The following is a 23,483-nucleotide window of genomic DNA, read 5'->3' as shown; positions in this document are numbered from 1 at the left end:
ATAAGGAGCATATATCCCCGTAGAAACGGCAGCGTAACAAGACATGAGAGACAGTTTCTACCTCCATCAAGCTGCAGGGGCAGTCTCGTTCTACGTATGGTTTACCTTCGAATCTGCCCTGCAATAAGGCAGATGGCAGCATGTTGAATCTAGCAAGGGTAAATGACCGTCTGTATTTAATTCTATACCATTTTTTTTAAAAAAAATAAACGCCCTGTCTTTCAGGGAATATGCATGGACTCATCCACCAGGGAACCCCTTTTCCACATTGCAGGGGGTTATTGGGAAAATTCTTTTTTTTTAAAGTAATATTTATTAAAGGTTTTTTAAAATTATAAAAAAGAAAAAACAGGAAAAAAATAGACAAAACAGAAAAATAGAAAGAAAAAATACATCCATCATTCTCAAATTTTTAACTTTCATTACCTTCTTTCTTTGACCTCCTCCCCTTTCTTGTATCCTGGTTAATAATTATCACAGCAAATCCTTTCCATAGTTCATAATATTTTGTCCTTACATTATCTTAATCTATTTTCATCTTGTCTTATAGCAAACCTTAAAACTTAAAACTTACCGTATTTTTCGCACTATTGGACGCACCGGTCCATAGGACGCACCTAGATTTGGGGGGGGGGGAAAAATAAAGGGGGAAAAATTTATTCCCCCCCCGCCAGGCGCGGGGCTGGGGCGGGGGAAGCCCGAGCTTCTCCCTCCCCCAGAACGGGACCCAGAGCCATGCCGAAGCTGCGCGCAGCTTTGGCATCGCTCTGGGAGCTTGCGGGGCTGGGGGAGGAGGAAGCCCTCCGCCAGTCTCCAAACCATGTCGGGAGACAGTGGGATGGCGCGCTGCGCCTCTCCCGCTATCCCCCGAGTTTGCGGGGCTGGCGACGGGCAGGAGCAGGCTTCTCCCCCCCGCCAGCCTTCTAGCCAAGTCGGGGGACAGCGGGATGGCGCGCTGCGCCTCTCCTGCTGTCTCCCGAGTTTGCGGGGCTGGCGAGGGGAGGAGCAGGCTTCTCCCCATCGCCAGCCTTCTAGCCAAGTCGGGGGACAGCGGGATGGTGCGCTGCGCCTCTCCCGCTGTCTCCCGAGTTTGCGGGGCTGGCGAGGGGAGGAGCAGGCTTCTCCCCCCCCCCGCCAGCCTTCTAGCCAAGTCGGGGGACAGCGGGATGGTGCGCTGCGCCTCTCCCGCTGTCTCCCGAGTTTGCGGGGCTGGCGAGGGGAGGAGCAGGCTTCTCCCCCCCGCCAGCCTTCTAGCCAAGTCGGGGGACAGCGGGATGGTGCGCTGCGCCTCTCCCGCTGTCTCCCGAGTTTGCGGGGCTGGCGAGGGGAGGAGCAGGCTTCTCCCCCCCCCCGCCAGCCTTCTAGCCAAGTCAGGGGACAGCGGGAAGGGCGCGCTGCGCCTCTCCCGCTGTCTCCCGAGTCTGCGGGGCTGGCGACGGGGAGGAGCAGGCTTCTCCCCCCCGCCAGCCTTCTAGCCAAGTCGGGGGACAGGGGGATGGCGGCGTTCCGCCTCCCCGCTGTCCCCCGAGCTTGTGGGGCTGGCGGTGGGGCTCTCCTGAAGCCTGGAGAGCGAGAGGGGTCGGTGCGCACCGACCCCTCTCGCTCTCCAGGCTTCAGCGAAAGCCTGCATTCGCACCATAGGACGCACACACATTTCCCCTTCATTTTTGGAGGGGGAAAAGTGCGTCCTATAGTGCGAAAAATACGGTAAATCTTATTTTTACCAACTTCTCATAACCATATCATTAACCTAATTCTTTAAACATTTTTACTAGAACCAAGTAGTTCCATTTCAACATTTTTCTAACATTCACGAATTATTTTAAAACAGTCCTAATGACAAAAGAAAAAAAATTAAAACAGTCCAATCTTCATCCAGCGTCCCTTCCTCCTGGTCCCAGATTTTGCCAGTCCTTTTTGTCCCATTAATCTAGCGCATTAACCTGGTATCCTTATGTCCGAGGCCCTCAAGTCTCTTCCATGTACCCTCCGCGACTCTTCTTCATATTTTCCTTTCACTCATGGGAACTCCAGCTTAGTAATGTTTTTGACCCTTTTCAGCAGATCAGCCCCATTTCCATAGTCCAGACTAAACTCCATGTGATATTTAAACACCTGTTTCAGATTCCCTCCAAAATTAAGAGCCCCCACAGCTCCAAACATCTGACGGCCCATTACCAGACTCAGAAAGTCCAAACATCCCTGCATGGGAGGGTCAGTCCAACCCCCCATTTCCAAACCAAACCAAACTTGTATCTTTCCAAATCTGGTTTTTTCCAAATTCATTTATCAAATCCAAAGGCTCATAATCCTGCAGGGCCGCAACTCCCTCCATTTCTGGCACCCAGGATTCAGCAGTATCCTCTTCTCTCATCTGTGCTGTCATAGTACACTCCTGTTTTAGTTCCTGGGTAGGCTCCATGTAGTTTCCTACTGCCTGTTCAAAATTTCTGGCCGCATTAGTCATCAAATCCGTCTTCTGGCTTAGCTGGTCCAATAGGGCATTTATTTTACAGAAAGCACCCAACCGAGCTTCTGAAAACATTGTCCTACAAGGTCACAAGTCCTTTCCCACGATTGTAATCTGTAACAGCTGCAAGCTCCTGAAGTTGGTTACAATTTCACAGTCTCCCTCTAGGGAGAAAACTTCTGTTTCTTCTTTCTTTTAAGAGCAATAGCAACAAAGTTTCTTTCTTAAGATATTCAATCAATATTTGTTCCTTTGAAATGCGAAAGGAAACAATGGAATCACTATGTTACTTTTCTTTTAGCTATCTGTCAAAAACATTTGTCTCTGGTCAATGAGCTTCAAACGTCAGTCCTGACACTCCGCTCCAGGATCAGGACGGTGGAAAGTTACTTTACTTTAAACTCACTTCTGCAGGTTTAAACAGTCCAAAAAGAGATCCCCCTTCTTCTCCTGCTACCGAAGGGGGGTTCCACGATTTTAAATGATGAAAGCCAATCCTTTAAAAGTAATTTTCTAAGCTCTAGTTTACGTTGTCTTTGCTTTATTCTGACTACAAAGAAACGGAAGGCTGACTTCCTGTTTAGACCTTCCCGTTTCAGTACCAAATTGAGGTAAATTTTGAGTCCAATTCCTCTCCACTGGCCAGTCCTTATTTAAAATCCAATTGTTCGAGTTTTAAGTACTCACGGGTGATTCTTTAGATACCAAATTATCCCAGGAAAAAGGCAGCGCTCTCCGGCAACGGCTATGCGGCTTCGCTCCACGGAAAAAGCAGTAGACTCACAGCACCGCGCCACATCCCCCTCTTCGCTTCGGAGCCCGTTAATGGGTTCCTTTGCGGGTTGGGGGGGCGCTAAAGGTGCCCACCGAGTCCCATGGTCACAGGCTTCATCCGCCTGTGATTTTTAAAGGGTCCCCGCTTCGCCGTAGCGGAAACGACCCGTTTCGCGCGGAGCTGGTCCCTCCAGTTCAGAGGGAGTCCGCCATTGCCGATGGCGCCACCCCGGAAGTCGGTTATTGGGAAAATTCAAGGGGAGGTGTGGGGGACCTGTGGCCCTCCAGATGTTGCTGGACTACAACTCCCATCATCCCTGACTATTGGCTCTGCTGGCTGGGGCTAATGGAGTCCACAGGTCCCCCTCCTCCCAGGAGTAGAACAGGCTCGACTAGTACCATAGTTTTCGCCCTATAGGGCGCACTGGCCCATAGGGCGCACCTAGTTTTTTGGGGGGGAAATAAATAAATAAAAAATATTTCCACCACCAGCCGCGGGGCTGGGGTGGGGGAAGCCCGAGCTTCCCCCGACCCCAGCCCCCAGAACAGGCTGCTACCCGTAAGCCTTGCGAGCCCGGCAAGAACTCCCGCCGGGCTCACAAGGCTTGCGGACATCCGCCCGAAGCCCAGGTCATGCTCCGGAACACGCCCCGTGCTTCGGGCTGCAGGCTGCCGCCCGCAAGCCTTGCGAGCCTGGCGGGAGTTGCAAGGCTTGCGGACATCTACCCAAAGCCTGGAGAGGGAGAGGGGTCGGTGCGCACCGACCCCTCTCGCTCTCCAGGCTTCAGCGAAAGCCTGCATTCGCCCCACAGGACGCACACACATTTCCCCTTCATTTTTGGAGGGGGGAAAGTGCATCCTATAGGGCGAAAAATACAGTACTTCCCTTTGGCTCTGCACAGACCACCAGCAGCAAGCATGTTATCTCCCATGCCATCTGTTCCACCAACGCTGATCTTCTTTTATAGCAAGCTTATCAAAGCAAAGTTGAAAGAAGCAAGTGGTTTATAGCAACTTAAAAAGCAGGATTTTCTTAGGAAACAAACCGTCTTATCACTAAATCCATGTTTATCACCAAAGCCACACTTTAAAACAAACTGAAATACAAGTTCATTAAGAGAAACAAACCAAACAAACCAAGCAAGCAAGCAAGCAAACAAACAAATAAACCACCAGCACGTCAACAACATACTCCCTTCTCCCCCACACTCCCAGCAAACCGGAGGAACATTTCAGCATTTTCAGTGGCAAGACCCGAGCAGATCAAGCCCAAACCCTTAAAATTCCTAGGCATGTTTTTAGGTGCTTGGCTGACCAGGCAATTGAGGTCTCCTCCCATCCTTTCTGCCCCTGGAGTAAACAGGCAGACTTTTTAAAAATATAATTGCTGCATTATAAATATAACACCAGATAAATTCAACCCAAAACCGAATAAACCAATTTTCCCAACGGAGCTTTAATATACCTCTTTGTGCCTTTGCCGTCTTGCTCTCAAAGGAACGAAACAGCCCAGGGTCTGTTAAGTGCTGAAGGAAAGTTCTACGAGTTCCAGAGAGAGAAACGAGAACCCACCCAGGATGCGGTGTAGAATGAACACCAGTTTTACAAGGTTGAGACAATAAGTTTCTTCAGACAAACTATTAGGGTGGTGTGGAAAGGTTTTTTTCCATTTATTTAAAAAAATCCTTGTATATTTTTAGCACTATGAACACCCAAAAGGAAACATTCAATTAGAACAAAAAATTAGGACAAAAAATTAGGACATCCTTGAAAGGCATCCAAAACTGGCACAGCACAACTTAACGAAGAAGTTACTTTGCAGCAAAGGGAGCGGAAGGGCTCTCTCTCCCTCTCAGGTACGGCTGAATGGCTGAACCCATCAAACGAAAGTGAGAATTGTAATGCCTCCCGGATGATTTTGGACTCCAAATGGTCAAGGAGCCGCACCATGTACTTAAAGCACAACAATCCCCACTGGGAGCGGCCGCAGAGACCACATAACACCTGTCTTGAAAGACCTACATTGGCTCCCAGTACGTTTCCGAGCACAATTCAAACTGTTGGTGCTGACCTTTAAAGCCCTAAACGGCCTCGGTCCAGTAGACCTGAAGGAGCGTCTCCACCCCCATCGTTCTACCCGGACACTGAGGTCCAGCGCCGAGGGCCTTCTGACAGTTCCCTTACTGCGAGAAGCCAAGTTACAGGGAACCAGGCAGAGGGCCTTCTCGGTAGTGGCACCCGCCCTGTGGAACGCCCTCCCACCAGATGTCAAAGAGAACAACAACTTTTAGAAGACATCTGAAGGCAGCCCTGTTCAGGGAAGTTTTTAATGTGTGACATTTTTATGTATTTTTAATCTTTGTTGGAAGCCGCCCAGAGTGGCTGGGGAAACCCAGCCAGATGGGCGGGGTACAAATTTCTTCTTCTTCTTCTTCTTCTTCTTCTTCTTCTTATTATTATTATTATTATTATTAAAATTGTGTGACATCCCTCGAAGAATTATGGGATTCCCCCTCATAGAGTGCAATTCCCAGCATCCTGAACAAATTACAGTTCCCAGTATTCTTGGGGGGGTTTTTTGGGGGGGGGGAGGCTGAGAAGCTATGTGCTTTGAATGTGCACTGGATCACCCAATTGCAGAGTTTGAAGGGACCCTGAGGATCATCCAGTCCAACCCCCTGCAATAGCAGGACTATGCAGCTGTCCCACACAGGGATCGAACCTGCAATCTTGCCTTCATCGGAACCGCGCTCTAACCAGCTGAGCTATCCAGGCTGTGCTTTTCAGTGTGTGGCGTGGGTCTTCTGGTAGTGCCAGAAATGCAAGAGGTTAATGCCCTCTGCTGTAAACAAGTCTATGTGCTTCCTTAAGGCAGGGCTGGGGGGAGAGAGAAGGGGGGGTATTCTCCAGAACACCCAGAGAGTCCTCTTGAAAATAGTGACAGAGCCATCTCCCTTGAAGAATGTAAAATCCAATCCCCTTAAGCTAAGTAACACTTTGAAAGGGCCTCAGGGAAGTCAGATGTCCTTAGGGGACCTCTAGGGAGAGAGAACAGGTGGTCGTCTGGGCCCAAGATCAGCTGGCAGAGATGTTTAGCAACTGATGGGCTCATGTTCTGCTATGTTCATTTCCCCCCCGACTGTAACACAACCAAGAGACACGGCAACATAGTTTAAACATTACATTATATTTTAGTTACTGGAAAAGCAGGAGGACCCACAATCACTAGCTCATTGTACAAGCACTGATTGCACAACAGGACACATTCCCTGGGCGGCGCCTGCTTAATCTGGCCCAAATGGGGTGTCCTACTTTTTGTTTTTCACCAGGTCTGAAGCTGGCGGTTGCATGGGTGGGGCTGAGAGAATGGGATCCAGCTCTGGCAGGAGACAAGGAGGTCAGAAAGTGAAGGAAAGGTTGGTTTGTTTCAAAAGGGATTCGGCAAAAGCTATTCGCCTGGGATGAAATAAAGTTCACCCCAGGTGAGCAGGTAAGCAAGCTTTTGTAAAACTGAAGAGGGCCACTTCTTTCTCACTTTGGGCCTTTTGCTGTGACCAATGTTACGTAGATATACGGGGATTGGCAGGCTAGGAAACTTTAACTGGACTTTAAAGATGAACCCAAACCAAACGTTGTGCCATGGAGTGCTCCTGTTCGGCCTTCCAGCAAGCCAGTCACACCCTTTCCCAAGATACTCCATTCCATTCCCCACATGGCCAACCATCAGGAATGAGAGGAGTTATAGTCAACTGGAGGACCACATGTCCCCTGTCTCAGGGAAATGGGATACAACTTTAAGCCTGGCAAAGGAACAACATGTTGATTTGATGGACCCTTTGACCTCACATTATTCTTCAGGTAGTTGGTGTCACAGATGGTTCTCTTCAGCTCATCTCCAACTAAGAAGTTCACTTTCCCCGGTTCTCTCAAGACACCGTGTTTAAGACCTTGAGAAGATCTTTCCAGATTAGGCCAACGGGCCTTGTAGTTCCTACAGTGGCCAGAGAGATGCTTATGAGAAGTCCATTGAGCTGTCATGTAACACACCTGTTGATGGACATAACCCCCCAAGCATTATGACCCAGATCCACAAGGCCGACCAGAGCCTACCCTCTGCCAACTTCATGTGGGCCAAATTGGACATCACTACGACATCAGGTGACAATTCCAAAGCGGTTTGCCAAAACCACCAAGCAGTCAGCAACTTGGATGTTTGTTGGCAGGTGCGGTTTGGGTTCAGACTGGACCTGCGAGTGGGCAAAGCAGGGCTCACGCACCTTCAAAAGGGATGAAACTGATCAGCTGGTCTGTGCTGACAGCGAGCCACCCCAGCTCCACTGGTGCGGCTGATCTGAGAAGAGCCCACCTTGTGCACCAATCAGCAAGCCCTGCTTGCAAAGGAACAACTTACATGCCCCCCGTCTGACACTGCACATGGCATCAGGCTGGAGACGGTGACAACGGAGAAATGGCCTCAAGGGTGGATTCGTACCCACACTGGGTCTAACTCCATTTTTTGAAAACACTGGCTCTCAGCTCAACTTTCAGAATTGTGTTGAAAAGCCCAGCCAGATCAGACCGAAAGTTCGCCTTGTCCAGTCTTTCACACCCAATCTGATGCCCTCCACAAGTGTTGCTGGAAATACAACTCCCATCACCCCTGGTTGCTGGGCATGCTAGCCGAAGCTGACATAGTCCAATGCTGGCATCCCCAAACTCGGCCCTCCAGCTTTTCGGGAACTACAATTCCCATCATCCCTGACCACTGGTCCTGCTAGCTAGGGATGATGGGAGTTGAAGTCCCAAAACAACTGGAGGGCTGAGTTGGGGGATGCCTGATCCAAAGCATGTGGGGGTGTGGAGGCCCGTCTATTCTCTGTGGCAGAGTCTCCTTAAGGTCTCAGGAAGAACTTATTTCCAGGTTCCATTTCCTCCTGAGCTCCTTTCAGCTGGAAATGCCAAGGCTCCTTTGCATGCACAGCATAGCACAGCTATGATTCCCCTTCCCAGCTGCCTGGCTCCCATTGACAAGCCTCCTATGACTTAGCAAAGGGTCAACAGATACGTCTCCCCTCCCCCGTGGGCTTGGGGGGTTGCCAAGCCATCCCATCAATCCTCCCAACCTGTCCCCGCTCCCCTTCTTTCCCCGCCTCCACTCCCAAGCTTTGGGAAATCCCAGTTTGGAACCAGCTGCTGTCAAAAAATAGAATATTACACCAGGGACACCGCCAGCCTGACTATTATATGCTGTCCTTACTTGGCTGAACAAGAACGACCTGGAAAACTAACAAGGGGTGAAAAAATAATGGCCTGCTGCATCATTATCAGTGACGGCTAAAGCAGAGACACTCACTTTCATGGATTTATTTTCCCTTCCAGACTCAGTAGTGGTGAGATTCCTCTGTTCCAGAGGCTGTTAGAAGATTATACAGCAAAAGCTTCATTCAACAGGCGGTGATGCGTCATTTGTAGTCAGACCATTGTTCCACCTAGCTCAACACTGTCTACCCCAGGGGGGTAGAGAGCCTTCTTTAGGCCAAGGGCCACATTCCTTTCTGGGGAACCTCCTGGGGGCCACATGCCTGAAGCGTAAGCTTTACCTGTTGTCCAGTAAGCTAGTTTCAGCACACATACCCCTTTCACACCCGTCCCCTTCCAGGCAAGCAAAAGGAACGATCACAGACACATTCTAGCCAAAGAAAAGCACTCAAGGAGGTCATGAAGCAGCACTGTTCTACACTCCTAGGTCTTTGGGCACCTCCACGTAAGGCTGAGAGAGACTGCCAGCCCGTGTGGACAATACTGGGCTCAATGGACAAATGTATCTCAGGCAACTTCCTCTATTCCTAGGCATGACTGGTTGGCATGCAGGATTTCAGGGAAAAATATTTTCCCAGCCCGCTCTTTGGAAACGCCAGAAATTGGATTCGAGACCTACTATACGCAAGCAGATGATCTATCAGTAAGAATGGCTCTTTTCCATGCTGAGATGTCCACCTGATGGGGCCATGGTCCAAATGAGTCACACTTAAATCATGTCCCAGGACTCACAAGCACGCACCAAGATATCGCTAATCTCCAAATGACTTTCTGCCCTGGCCTTACCTCCTTCCATTCGGAGTGGAAAATTCTGCCCCACCTCTACATCAACTGGATTCGACAACTGCTCTCAATGCAGAAGGGCTGCAGAACTACCAGCCATGAGCAGGAGGCTGCCCGTTGCTTCTCTGCATGAGTCACGGGACGGAGGCAACGCATGAGCAATTGGACTCAACTGGGGTGAGGGTATTGTTCAATTCCATTCTGTCCCTGCACTGGCTGTGATCAGATCATTCAATCACTTCTGATAGAGAAATGTAGCCAACCCTGAAGAGAATGCCTGCTGCTATCCCTACCGGCTACATTTGTGGGTTATGAAAGCTATGGTTAATGATTTACTGGGTGGGAACGTGCCGATTGCTTCTGTTCTGCTCCTCCTTGCTAGTGACTCAGAGCAACAAACCCCAATTCTTAGAATCCTTAGTCCAGCATGACATCAAATCTGATTTAAAGGTAAAGGGACCCCTGACCATTAGGTCCAGTCGTGACCGACTCTGGGGCTGCGGCGCTCATCTCGCTTTATTGGCCGAGGGAGCCAGCGTACAGCTTCCGGGTCATGTGGCCAGCATGACTGAGCCTCTTCTGGCGAACCAGAGCAGCGCATGGAAACACCGTTTACCTTCCCGCCGGAGCAGTACCTATTTATCTACTTGCACTTTGACGTGCTTTCGAACTGCTAGGTTGGCAGGAGCAGGGACCGAGCAACGGGAGCTCACCCCGTCGCAGGGATTCAAACCACCGACCTTCTGATCAGCAAGTCCTAGGCTCTGTGGTTTAACCCACAGCGCCACCTGCGTCCCATAAATCTGATTTGCTTTGCTCCAAACTAGGATGAAAAGTCATAGCTTACCAATGGTGGTTTGTAAAAGAAACCGCATCTCACAGTTTGGACCTAATGTGAGGCCGAGGATTTTGGTTTGCTGCTCTCATGTTGTAAGGGGAGGAGGGGGAAATGATGTAGAATTGATCAGCATGTTCAGAGGAAACCATTAACCATGGCTTAGCGCAAGGTGCAAATGCACCCAAGATCTCACTGTTTCGTGCTTGCCTCTTTCCAATCAATACTCTAAACGCAGCCCCCCGTTTTAAACCACAGAAGGAAAAATGAGGGCCTCAGCAATCGAAAGCCAGTGAAACCCAGCTTCAAAACCAAGGGGCTAGTCTCTCGCTTCATCTCTAACCCTCCAACTCAGAAGAGGCTATATTTAGCTCATGAATTCTGCTCCTCGCAAGTCAGACGCTTTAAAATCCATCACACTTTCCCCTTCTTCAACCCCCAGCAATTCTACCCGCCAATCCTATGGCAACACAGCTGCTCATGAATGAACATGGTGCCTCAGCAAAGGGAGAAAGAGAAAACACACACACACACACACACACACACCCCGACCAGTGTTAGGAAATGCAAGGTCTCCCCAGCTTTGATTCTCACTCTCATAAATAGTTTGAAATGAAGTGAAGAAATCCTCACTACATCAATCAACTTTAAAGACTGACTGAATAACCTTTCCCCCTATTATGAATGGATTGGGGGTGGGTTGGGGGGAGGAGGAACTTGAATAAGAGTATAAATGACAAAGATATTATTAGAATGGGAAACAGAAGACAACCTAGTTAAAGCTTCAGTGACGCACTGGGCAATAGATATAGGACACAATATAGATCTTAACCTCTGGGAGGAACTTTGGAAAAGCGACTTGAAATTTACAGCATGTTATTCTTTGAAAGAGAACCGTTGAAAATGATTCATAGATGGTATTTAATTCTGAGTAGATTGGCTAAGATTTACAAGACAGAATCAGATAAGTGTTGGAAGTGTAAAGATGTGGAGGGAACGTTCTTTCACATGTGGTGGACATTGAAAAAGGTAAAAGAGTATTGGGAAATGATTGATAATGAACTGAAAAAAATGTTTAAATTACTCCCCCCCCCAAAAAAAAACCCCAGAGTCCTTTCTGCTGGGGATAACCCAGACTGAAATCCCCAGGTGTCAGAAAAGGTTATTCATGTATGCAACAACTGCAGCCCATGTTTTGTTAGCCCAAAAATGGAAAGTGAGCGAAGTCCCAACTAAAGAGAATTGGCAACTCAAGTTGACAGAATATGCATAACTTGCAGATTTAACATATAGAATAAGAGAGCAAGAAGAACATGTCTTTAAAGAAGAATGGAAAATGTTTATTGAGTATATGGAAAATAACTGTGTACAGCTGAAAATGCTGGCAGCATTAAGATAAATTCAACATTCAGCAGAGTAAATAATTCTTCATAGTGGAAAATTGATTTGAATGGCTATTGTAAAATATGCAGGGATGAACCATGGTAAAATGAACCACGGAAAGAGAAGAAGGGAAGTCATTGGATATTTTAAAGTTTGCAAAATGTTTATTTGAAATTGTAAAGCAGAAAATTTAATAATTTTTTTTTATAAAAAAGTATAAATGACAAAGTTTGGGACACCATTTCCGAATCTTACAAAAAGCAGGAAGAATAACATAAGAGACCTACTGGAGCAGGATTACTGTTCTGTAAGTGATCTGTTAGCTGCCCGGACAACACATACTTAAAGTGAAGGTGCAGGATATAAATTACACTAATACTCCCCAATCATGCAGAGAGGGCTGAACCTGAGGAAGATAGAGGCTCCCTTGCCCAAAAACACCCAGAACAGATCCACATCATATATTTAAAGTACACCCAACGCACGTTTAAAGCACATTACTTCCCCCAAAGAATCGTGGGAAATGCAGTTCCACCTCACAAAGCTACAATTCCCAGCACCCTTCGCCTACTACAGCTCCCAGTATACTTTTGCGGAAGTCATGTGATTTAAATGTGTGTTGAATGTGCTTTGACTATACAGTGTGAATCAGCTCTTGGTGACTTTGGCAAGTTCCTACCTGAGGAGAGAACTGAACCGGCTCTTAGCTCACACCCATCACCACAATATTTTTAATAAACACAGAAAGCGCACAGGAGGGAAATGGCAAGGATGAAAGAGTTAACAGACAGCAAGATACATCATTAGTAGTAGTGGTATTAATTAAATTTGCGTACCACATTTCATCTGAAGCTCACAGCATAAAAATATCAAATGAGAACACAAAATTAATAACAATAACAATAAAGGCAATAACCCCCACCTACCCACAAACACATTTAAAAGGTCACAGAATGTTCACTTAGCCAAAGGCCTAGTTATCGAAAAAGAACAGACAGAACCAGGTTATCTTTGAAACCTTTGAGTCTTAAAGGATTCAAAGTGAACCTTGTTCTCTGTGAAAAACCACACGAAGATCCAATATTAAGCCTTTTGGACTCTGTCTTGAGAGAGACTTTGTACCAACTTTGAGCAATTGCTTTTTACAATTATATCCTCTCACTGGCAGCAGTGTATTTCAGATGGACAAAGCCAGCCTGTCAATTAACAAAGATAACAAGATCAATGAGAGAGATCCACAGCACACACAAACGTAAGCAGTGGCTTACAGTCGATTTCTCACATTTTTAAACGCCACTTCCTGGCAAAACTCCCAAAGCGTTTTTCCACTTATACACACACTCACAGAAGTATAATGTGCCAAGCAGTAAGAGGTCAACCTTGTGGAAAGAAGCACGTACCCACAAAAGCAGAGGGCTGCCCCATTTAAATCTTGCCTTTGCCAGGTGACTAACAGAACACTCTCAGCTCCAGTTCTGCATTCACATACTGGGAAGAAGAAAGCTAACTAACTTTCAGGGCTGCTTTTTAGATTTTACACACTGATCAAAGACTGAAATAATGGCACTACAGGGATATTGAGACAACTGCAGCAGGGGGTTTGGAAATACGGTATACATCCACAAATTGTACCATTTAAAATAAATAGACAACAAAACTCATAAACAGAAAGTGATCTTGGAATTCCTTGCCTATTGAAACAGGCAGACTTCACTGTACTTTTTCTGGTATCCACAAAAACATTTTTGTTTAGGCAAGCCTTTCCAGACATATGGAATGTTGGCGTGTGTGTTAATCAGGTTACAGTCTGTTTTAATTACTTTTAAAATAATTTAAATAACATAGGTTTTAACTGCTTTATGCTGATAATTTTATTGCATTCTTCATTTTGTAAACCGCTTTGAGGTTTTATTACAATTAAGCTGCATATAAATCTTGTGAAACAAAATAAACAGCTAGAAACAGTTTAAAAATACAGGAGATTTTGACTTTGAAATTATCTTCCTTTTAATAATTTTGACCCTGTTTTGATGGAATTTGGCTATATTTTCTGTGATTTCAGGGTTGGAGCCTGACAATCAAAAACAGAGAATTCATCTCAGTTTCCCAAGTGTAGAGAAAGTACTGAGATAAGCTTGGATATTATACCTTAAAAAATTACAGTATAAGACAGACTTCGCCAATCTGGTACCCTCAAGATGTTTTGGACTACTGTACAACTCTATGTGCTGGCTGGGGCTGATGGGAGATGTAGTCCAAAGCATCTGGAAGGGACCAGGTTGGCTGATATAGGATGAGCCCAGCTAGCATCTTGACTGAACCTATACATGAATGCTAAGTTGTTCAATCATCAATGCCAAAAACCTCACAGGTTTTCTTTGAAAGTGTGCCAGCTTCCTGCCTCTACAATACCCATCAGAAACATCTTCCATAAATCAGCATTACAGCCTGATCTTAACTGTGTTAAGTTCACAGGACTCCTTTCTTCGAAAGCAAGCTAAATCCAGAGGCTAGATGAGAACGATGCTAGATTCAGACACCAGAGGGAGCAACGGAAGGAGGAGAGGGACTGTTCTGGTGTGAAGGTCTTGAAGAGAGATTCTACCTCAAACTGACCTTTTGAAAAAAGAGAGGGCTGCAGTCGAGCCTCAATTTGAAAACAACAACAACAAAAAAAGAATCTAACCACCGATTTCCTCGTTCTAAAGTTTCACTGCTAGCTTGCCAGACACTACCCAAACACTGTCAGCCAGGGCTGGGATCAGGGGAAAGCCAAAAAGAAAACTGATCTCTTTTATTACTACCAGAAACGGAGTCTGAAGGGCACTTCTAGCCTGTTGCTATTTTCGGTTGGGGTTCAAGTGCAAACAGGCAAGTCCAGGTTGCGCAACTGAAGCCGACCGGGAGGTCTTGAGCAACAAATCCGCTTCCCAAAAATACGGGGCTTTTTGCAATAAGGAAAGTGATGGAAAAGTGTGGGGGCAATGCTTGCTTTGAAACAACATTGTCTAGCCTCCCTGCAAGCAAGTCAGAATGACATGAGGTCATGAGGAGGCACCCAAAGTGGGTAGAAAGGGGCATTAGCCTGGCTGCTCTTAACAGGGCAATAAGCTGTTGCCACCTCAGTGAAGTGAGGAAATCAACATTCCTGTGGGAATGTTGTGGCAATGGGAATGTGTGCGTGTGAGCATGTGTGTGACACACCCCAGAAACAAGTTGAATATTTTGTTCCGTAAACTGGGGGCAAAGAAGAAGATAGAGAGGGTAGTAGCATCATCACTATTCCATCTGGCTGTTAACCAGAAGGTTGGTGGCCCAGGGACGGCTGTGGGCAGGATTCTTGCATTTAAGGGGGTTAGCCAAATGACAATTCTATGATTCACCTTTGTAAGACTCCTAAGAAGAGGCTGCCATTATCATGTTTCAACTTCACAAGAGATCTCAGGTGGCCAAAAGAGGGAATTTCAGCAGGTGCACATTTTCGAATCCTTACAGTATTGTGGCATGACAAGCCAAGGCAGCAGAAATACTTACTTAAAAATAACAACACAGCAGCTATCCAGCTGCTCTCTCCCTGTGCCTCATGGCCCACAACCTTTGTACGAGTGTCTGTAGGAATTTTTTGAGGTTGTGGGGAGTAAAACACTGAAACCCAGGGAGCGGGCTGGCCTCTCTTACACACGGTACTGTATATTTTGCCTTGCATCTCAGGTTCTATGAATGCCAGAAGCTTACTCTTTTTTTAAAAAAAGCAAGCAAGCAGTGAGCCTGGGGATAGAAATGAAAGCAGTGAGCCTGGTTCATGGAACAGGATTGCTGCCCCTCTTGCCCCACTAGCACCCCATGGCCTTATGGCTTCCCCCCCATGTGACGGGAAAATAGGTGGAATTGTCTCCCTAAGTGCATTCATACTTTCAGCATACAAGAAAACCAGTTGTCCAAAATTTTAGATCTTTAATAATTGGAAAGGCTGTTCTCTCCTTGATGACACTCTGACACAAGTTGCACCAAATAAAAGCTCTTCTTTCCATCTGTTAGATGACAACTGCAACTGGGTTTGGCTGCCCTACTAACACGCAAGTCCAAAACATTCATTTCCGTTAAGTAATCAATAATTGAAATCCTTCCCGCTCCACACTCAATTCTTCATACCAAACAGAAACGTATACACAAACACATGTGCCAATATTTCAATCCCTGCTGTTAATGTGTCTAACGCTCTCAATGTTTAGACTCTTTGGGGCAAAGACCTCTCCGCTTTAAAATATCTACATACTGCAAAATACAGAAGATTAAATAAATAATAGCTTCTATGAAGAGCCCATGGACATTGAGAAGTTAATCAAATGTATATGAAATACCGTATACCAAATTAAGAAAAAACTGATGCTGTAACTGAGTAGAGACTCGGCTACCCAGGAGTAAGTCCCACTCAACTCTATGGGGCATACTCCTGAGTAATCATGCATAAGTTTGTACTACGAATCATACTCAGGGCAGACCCATTCGTTTTCAAGGAGATGACTTGCAGTACAAATCTATGCCTGTACACTAAGAAGTTCCACTGGCCTCAATGAGACTTAATGCCAAGTGTGTATAAGATTGCAGACTTAAGTCAGATACAGTACAAGCTTAAGTAGTTACTTAGATTTCAAATACAAGTTAATAGAAAGCTGGTCTTTATTTTTATTTATTTATATAAGAAGACCGCATCCAATCTTAGCCATGCTTGGATCAAGCACATTGAGATCAATGGACATGCCTAACGTGCATCCATTCATTTCACTGTGTCTACTCTGAGCAGAACTAACAGACAGAGCTAGTTGGGTTTCAAGGCAGAATTTGAACCTGGCTCTTTATCTCACCCACCAACCACTGCCCTCCACACTGGAGCCACAAGAAGGGTCCTTGCCCCCAACTGAAGAAGAGAGGTAGATGAAGAAAGAGAAGTCCACCCCCCCACCCCCAAACAACAGACGCTGCCCAGCTCCTGCCTACCTTCAGAGAAGACCCACTGAAATCAAAGGACACGACTAGCTCAGTCGGTGGAGCATGAGGCTCTTAATCTCAGGGTCGTGGATTCGAGCCTCGCTTTGGGCGAGGGGTTTGGACTAGATGACCCTGTGGTCCCTTCCAGCTCCACAATTCTATCACTAACTCAGGTCCATTGGGTTGTATCCGGCGCGGACCTTTCTCAGGGTAGACCCATTGAAATCAAGGGGAGAGGGCGGGCTGAGACCCCGCTGGTTCCAATGGGTCTACTCTGAGGAGAACTTGGTTAGGCACAGCCCACAGGCAGCTCTGAAACCGAAGGAGGGAGAACCGTTTGAGAGGGGCAGCCTCCCCGCCCCAAGACCACCGCCGGAGTCCCTCCCTGCCTTTCCTGACAGGATAATAAAAGCGCAGGAACGGGGGCGGGGGGGGGGAGAGACTCCGCGCTCGCCTCGCCTGCCCCGTGTCCCTCCGGGGGACCCGTAGGCAGCGGAGGCCGCCCCCCCTCATGCCCCCGCCGCTTACTTCGCTCGCTCTCTTCCCACAGGCGCGCGGCAGCCCCGGCTCCGTCCGGCTTCTTCCTCTCCGCCTCCGCCTCCTCCTCCTCCTGCCGCTCTTGATGTTACCTCCGGGCTTCGGGCCAACCCGGAAGTCGGGGGAGGGCTCTCCGCTCGGCCCCGCCCACCGACCGGAAAGCCGGTCTCTTCCCGTCGCTTCCGGACGCGGTGACGTCATTTCCTGCGCGGCGCCGGTTGGCGGCGTCGGCGTCTCCTCACGTGCCTTCCTTTTTCGGATCTCGTCTTTCTCTTCTCAGCTTCATTACAGGGAAAGGAAAGGTTTAAAAAATAAAAAAAGGCGGGAGGGGGCTGGGAAGAGAGAAAAATATACAACTATTTCAGTTGGCAAGCGCGCTTTCTGATTGGTCGGTGTGCGTGTGGCGTCACGTAAAGGGGCGAGGCGATTGGCCGGCCGTCATTTGACGTCGCCCACAGGCCGTTGGGAAGAGGGGGGCGGGGCAGCCTTCGATAAAGGCACGCGCGGTGTTGCGATTGGCTAGCCGTGTTTGTGGCGTTGACTGCCGGCTCGCATCGTGGCTCCTGCTCTGAGGCTGGTCGGCGGCGCGAGGAGGCGGCGAGTGGCTGGTGAGGAGACGCGGCGGGAAGGAGGAGAGAAAGGGTGGGGAGGGTCCCAAGGAGCGCGCCTGTGACTCAGGTGAAGATATGCAGATTTATGCAAATATAGTGGGGAAGCCAAAGAAGTCAGTTGGGACTCTTAGGCCTCTCCGCCTTAAAAAAAAAAGAAAACTCACTCGCATGTGTAAATTTACTGTGAAGCTGGCCGCCAAAAATGCGGTCCTTAAATGAAAACTCTGGCCGATTATTTATTAGTTTATTAGTATTATTTTTACTATTTTTTAATTAATTTTCCATATCGCCCTTCACCCAAAGACAAAAGGACGGTTTACAACTGAAATATACTTGGAGTCGAGAGTGGATGTCATGCTCTTTATTCAGCTCATAGTGGTGAGGAGGAATGGAAGTTCCCCCAGAATGTCTGCTTTATATACATTATTTACACAATGGGCCCCACGTGATTGGCTAATTCCGGGATTCTCCTATAGGCCAATCAGGTTGCGGATTCATAAGAACAAATGAAAACGCAGACCCATTGAAAAGGAATGGAAATTACTAACTTGGATCCATTCATTTCAGTAGGTTCAGCTTCCTAGTTGGGTACAACCAATTTGATTTCTTCCACCCCTTTGTCCCCTATAAGGCGCTAGGGTAGCTCACAACAACACAGAATTAAGTATCATTTGGCACAATTTCAATACTGTATGTAAGATTTACCCTATGAGTTAAGGACCCTTGGCCTACAAACCCATCGCCTCCCCCCCACCTGAAAATATCCTGTGCTCCAGATGCTTTGGACTACAACTCCCAGCACCCCACCTGACCATGGCAAGGGATGGTGGGAGTGGGAGCCTGCATCATCTAAAAGGTACTAGGTAGGTGAAGGCTTGTTTACACCAACACTCTCTAAGCTTTCAGTCTTTCCCAGATGCAGCTGGCAGTTGCCCAGCTTTCAACTTGGTACCTTCTGCATGGCTTTGTTGTCGTGAAGTCTGCAATTTCTATTTTCCTGAGCACTCCTTAGGTCTTCCTAACATTCCTCTTGTCTTTGATCGCTAGATGTACTATGGATTACCTTTCCAAGCCCGGTCTCTTCAGTATAATTGCTGGTGTTGCCTGTGGGGTATGCCTGGGCTGGAGCATTCGAGCCCGGTTCTTGCGACCATCCAAAGCCAGAATGACCCAGCTTGCCAATGAACTGGGCAACGAAGCCACTATCATGGGCGAAAGCGGCGAATTCAAGATGGTGATCATCGTCCGGAACGACCTGAAGATGCAGAAGGGCAAAGTGGCAGCCCAGTGTTCCCATGCGGCTGTCTCAGCCTACAAACAAATCCAGCGCCGAAACCCTGAACTCCTGAAGCAGTGGGAGTATTGCGGACAGCCCAAGGTGGTCCTCAAAGCTCCTGACGAGGAAACGCTGCTTCAGCTCCTGGGCGAGGCCAAAACGCTGGGCCTGACAGTGAGCTTAATCCAAGATGCGGGCCGTACGCAGATAGCCCCGGGTTCCCGGACTGTCCTCGGCATCGGACCAGGACCAGTGGAGGTTGTGGACAAAGTCTCTGGCCATTTAAAACTTTACTGAATACGGAGCATCTAGCCCAGAGATAATGATATCAACTGTATAGATTTAAAGCAACCCCTTAAAAACAGTGATTATTGAGCAGGATCATGGTTTATTTTTCATTGCCTTTCAGTATTTGGAATACATAAAATGCAACAGATTATCTGTCCACGCTCTACTTCTTTGTTGTCAACTGGTTAAACATGATCCTTGAACTTACTGTCCTAGGAAATTGTTGATGGGGGGGGGAATTAAGGGCATGTATAGTAAGTACAGGGCGAAACATGGTTCTCTGGGGCAGTCTTTGTGGGTTTATTTATTTTTTAAATAGAGAATTGGCTCTTTGAAAATGGTCAGTCTGAAGGGACAGTTTTTAGGAATATGGACATTGTTCCTGGGATGAGGAACTTGTCACTCCTTAGGTGTTGCTGGACTCCCATCCGCCTCAGCCAGCACAACCAGTGGTTTGGGATGATGGGAGTTGTAGCGTAGGAACCTCTGGTCAGCCACAGGTAGCCAGACCATCCTTGTTTTAAAGACTCAATTCTGAGGTGAGGAATGTAAAGGTGGCTATCCTACAGAGTTCTTTAGTTGTCATTCACATATGCCTAAGTATGATCTGAAAAGAGTTAAAGGATATTCCAGCCGAGCAAAAACTTTGTCTGTGGTGAGTTCCAAGAGCCAGATGGAGAGGCCTGAAGGGCCACATTTATTGTTGCTGTCTAGCAGCAGCATCCTGATATTTGCAGCAGCGTATCTTGCCTTCATGACAAAACAAAATCCATCTGTTAGCTCAGTCTTCGATTTCAATGACTAGGGCAGCAATGAAGCAGTAGCAGCACCCCTGCTGCTTGTAGCTGGACAAGTTTTTTAACTTGCCTTTTTTCACCCATTAGAACAGCCCTTTGAATTAGTAAAATGCAGGCAAAGGAAAACTGCAGGTTCTTAACCTTTGGGGGCTTAGCAGTGATGCTGTGTTAAGTGACTTGTGAGTGGATCTTTAGCAACAGAGCATGCAGAGCAACTAGAGCCATAGGCCAGGACTGTTGTACCCCGACTGCTAGGAGGGCCCTAATTTCCCTGGAAGTAAACCGGAGGCACATTTCTACAGTCATTTCTACACTTGTCTTCATCTTCTCCTAGAAGAAACGAAGCACACTTCCTCCTCCAGAGCTGTGGGCTCTTCGTATAGTAACAGAGCAAACCTTCGCATATTTTCATGGAAGAAACCTCAATGATGTCCAACTGGACCTACCTCCAAATCCTGGGGACTGTTAATGATCCTGGGAATTGTAGCTCTGAGAGGGGTAAGCTATAGTTCCCAAGATTCTTTGGGGGAAACTGTGTACTTTAAATCCATAGTGTGTACTCTGCCAGAGCAGTAGACTCAAACAGCATGGTGGAATAAGTTTTCAAGGCCTGACTGATCCCATTGTGGCATGATTTGGGAACTGGCAGCCCTAGGGCAATGCTGGTGGGGGCTTTTCCAGCCTAAGGGCCACATTCCCTCTTAGGGAGGCTTCCAGGGGCCACATGCTTTCCCACAAGGGGATTTCAGCTTAGTTCTTTCTCTGACACCCAAGCAATCACTATCTGGTATCCAATACAGTAAAAACCATTTTAACCTAAACCCAAAATTTATATATAAAAAATACAGAGATCAAGCAGGAACACTCAAACATCTGGACAAACAGGCAGGTTTTCACTGGCTAATATAGTGTCAGCTGGAATTAGTGGGGGTGTTTTAGATGTGGGGTGCCACTCTAGAAAAGGCCTTGTCAGACACATCTATGCTAATCTATGCCCAGAAGAGGAACATTAAGAGTTAACACATAAAGCACATTAAGTCACTGTACTTGCCTGGCTCATGTGCTCAAGCCAGAAAAGCAAGTTGCTTTTTGGCATGAAAGAGGATTTATTCAACCATGTAGGCAAAGAGCTGAATCAAGAGTGGAGTTAGCCTTTGAACTGGCAGTAGGGTTGGATGAAGCAATGCAACTCCCGCCCTCCGCACTTAAATGTACAGCTGTTACTTGGGAAAATACTAGTCACTAATACTGCAACTATGAATCCAAAACACTATCTGTGTTATCTCCAGGGACACCCTAACAAGTTAATTAGCCACAAAGGCCAGGATAACTTTGCTATGATAGTTTCTTGCAACTGACTCTGCCTCATTGTATTGTTGTTGTTGTTTAGTCGTTTAGTCGTGTCCGACTCTTCGTGACCCCATGGACCAGAGCACGCCAGGCACCTCTGTCCTCCACTACCTCCCGCAGTTTGGTCAAACTCATGCTGGTAACCTCGAAAACACTATCCAACCATCTCGTCCTCTCCTTGTGCCCTCCATCTTTCCCAGCATCAGTGTCTTCTCCAGGGAGTCTTCTCTTCTCATGAGGTGGCCAAAGTATTGGAGCCTCAGCTTCACGATCTGTCCTTCCAGTGAGCACTCAGGGCTGATTTCATTAAGAATGGATGCGTTTGATCTTCTTGCAGTCCATGGGACTCTCAAGAGTCTTCTCCAGCACCATAATTCAAAAGCATCAATTCTTCGGCGATCAGCCTTCTTTATGGTCCAGCTCTCCCTTCCATACATCACTACTGGGAAAACCATGGCTTTAACTATACGGACCTTTGTTGGCAAGGTGACGTCTCTACTTCTCAAGATGCTGTCTAGGCCTGTCATTGCCCTTCTCCCAAGAAGCAGGCGTCTTTTAATTTCGTGGCTGCTGTCACCATCTGCAGTGATCATGGAGCCCAAGAAAGTAAAATCTCTGACTGCCTCCATTTCTTCCCCTTCTATTTGCCAGGAGGTGATGGGACCAGTGGCCATGATCTTCGTTTTTTTGATGTTGAGCCTCAGACCATATTTTGCGCTCTCCTCTTTCACCCTCATTAAAAGGTTCTTTAATTCCTCCTCACTTTCTGCCATCAAGGTTGTGTCATCTGCATATCTGAGGTTGTTGATATTTCTTCCGGCAATCTTAATTCCAGCTTGGGATTCATCCAGCCCAGCCTTTCGCATGATGTATTCTGCATATAAATTAAATAAGCAGGGAGATAAAATACAGCCTTGTCATACTCCTTTCCCAATTTTGAACCAATCAGTTGTTCCATATCCAGTTCTAACTGTAGCTTCTTGTCCCACATAGAGATTTCTCAGGAGACAGATGAGGTGATCAGGCACTCCCATTTCTTTAAGAACTTGCCATAGTTTGCTGTGGTCGACACAGTCAAAGGCTTTTGCATAGTCAATGAAGCAGAAGTAGATGTCTTTCTGGAACTCTCTAGCTTTCTCCATAATCCAGCGCATGTTTGCAATTTGGTCTCTGGTTCCTCTGCCTCTTCTAAATCCAGCTTGCACTTCTGGGAGTTCTCGATCCACATACTGTTTGAGCCTTCCTTGTAGAATTTTAAGCATAACCTTGCTAGCGTGTGAAATGAGTGCAATTGTGCAGTAGTTGGAGCATTCTCTGGCACTGCCCTTCTTTGGGATTGGGATGTAGACTGATCTTCTCCAACTTCTGGCCACTGCTGAGTTTTCCAAATTTGCTGGCATATTGAGTGTAGCACCTTAACAGCATCATCTTTTAAAATTTTAAATAGTTCAGCTGGAATACCATCACTTCCACTGGCCTTGTTATTTGCAGTGCTAAGGCCCATTTGACTTCACTTTCCAGGATGTCTGGCTCAAGGTCAGCAACCACACTACCTGGGATGTACGAGACATCCATATCTTTCTGGTATAATTCCTCTGTGTATTCTTGCCACCTCTTCTTGATGTCTTCTGCTTCTGTTAGGTCCTTACCACTTTTGTCCTTTATTATGGTAATCTTTGTACGAAATGTTCCTTTCATATCTCCAGTTTTCTTGAACAGATCTCTGGTTCTTCCCATTCTGTTGTTTTCCTCTATTTGTTTGCATTGCTCGTTTAAGAAGGCCTTCTTGTCTCTCCTTGCTATTCTTTGGAAATCTGCATTCAATTTCCTGTATCTTTCACTATCTCCCTCGCATTTTGCTTGCCTTCTCTCCTCTGCTATTTGTAAGGCCTCGTTGGACACCCACTTTGCTTTCTTGCATTTCCTTTTCATTGGGATGGTTTTCGTTGCTGCCTCCTGTACAATGTTGCGAGCCTCCATCCATAGTTCTTCAGGCACTCTGTCCACCAAATCTAAATCCTTAAACCTGTTCGTCACTTCCACTGTGTATTCATAAGGGATTTGGCTTAGA

General features: G+C 47.0%; 2 protein-coding genes across 7 annotated transcripts in view; one reads left to right on the top strand and one right to left on the bottom strand.

The window, feature by feature from the left end:
* The window catches only part of VMP1 (vacuole membrane protein 1), a 112,174-nt gene extending 94,982 nt beyond the window's left edge, over positions 1–17,192 (bottom strand). Inside the window, exon 1 of one of the 3 annotated variants that reach the window (XM_053367062.1) lies at positions 17,082–17,192. The gene's annotated coding sequence lies outside the window, so the exon portion shown is untranslated. Of the gene's footprint in view, positions 1–9,182; positions 9,202–17,081 lie in introns of those variants that run through there. The other 2 variants (XM_053367060.1, XM_053367061.1) reach the window with 2 other exon arrangements.
* Positions 17,193–17,295: 103 nt separating this feature from the next.
* On the top strand, positions 17,296–19,422 carry PTRH2 (peptidyl-tRNA hydrolase 2). Of its 4 annotated transcripts, none has more exons than XM_053367065.1 (2): positions 17,296–17,392; positions 18,749–19,422. In XM_053367065.1, the coding sequence occupies exon 2, from the start codon at positions 18,756–18,758 to the stop codon at positions 19,272–19,274; it is 519 nt and encodes a 172-aa protein (XP_053223040.1). In that variant the 5' UTR covers positions 17,296–17,392; positions 18,749–18,755; the 3' UTR covers positions 19,275–19,422. The 4 variants fall into 4 exon arrangements, with proteins under 4 accessions (XP_053223040.1, XP_053223039.1, XP_053223041.1 ...); XM_053367064.1 differs by lacking the exon at positions 17,296–17,392 and adding an exon at positions 17,425–17,698; XM_053367066.1 differs by lacking the exon at positions 17,296–17,392 and adding an exon at positions 17,746–17,768.
* The last annotated feature ends 4,061 nt before the right edge of the window (positions 19,423–23,483 follow it).

The sequence above is a fragment of the Podarcis raffonei genome, chromosome 15 (genome assembly GCF_027172205.1).
Source record: "Podarcis raffonei isolate rPodRaf1 chromosome 15, rPodRaf1.pri, whole genome shotgun sequence".
In the NCBI taxonomy this organism is placed as follows: domain Eukaryota; kingdom Metazoa; phylum Chordata; class Lepidosauria; order Squamata; family Lacertidae; genus Podarcis; species Podarcis raffonei.
The sequence above is the reverse complement of the archived record's forward strand: the minus strand, read 5'-3'. Positions and strand labels throughout refer to the sequence as shown.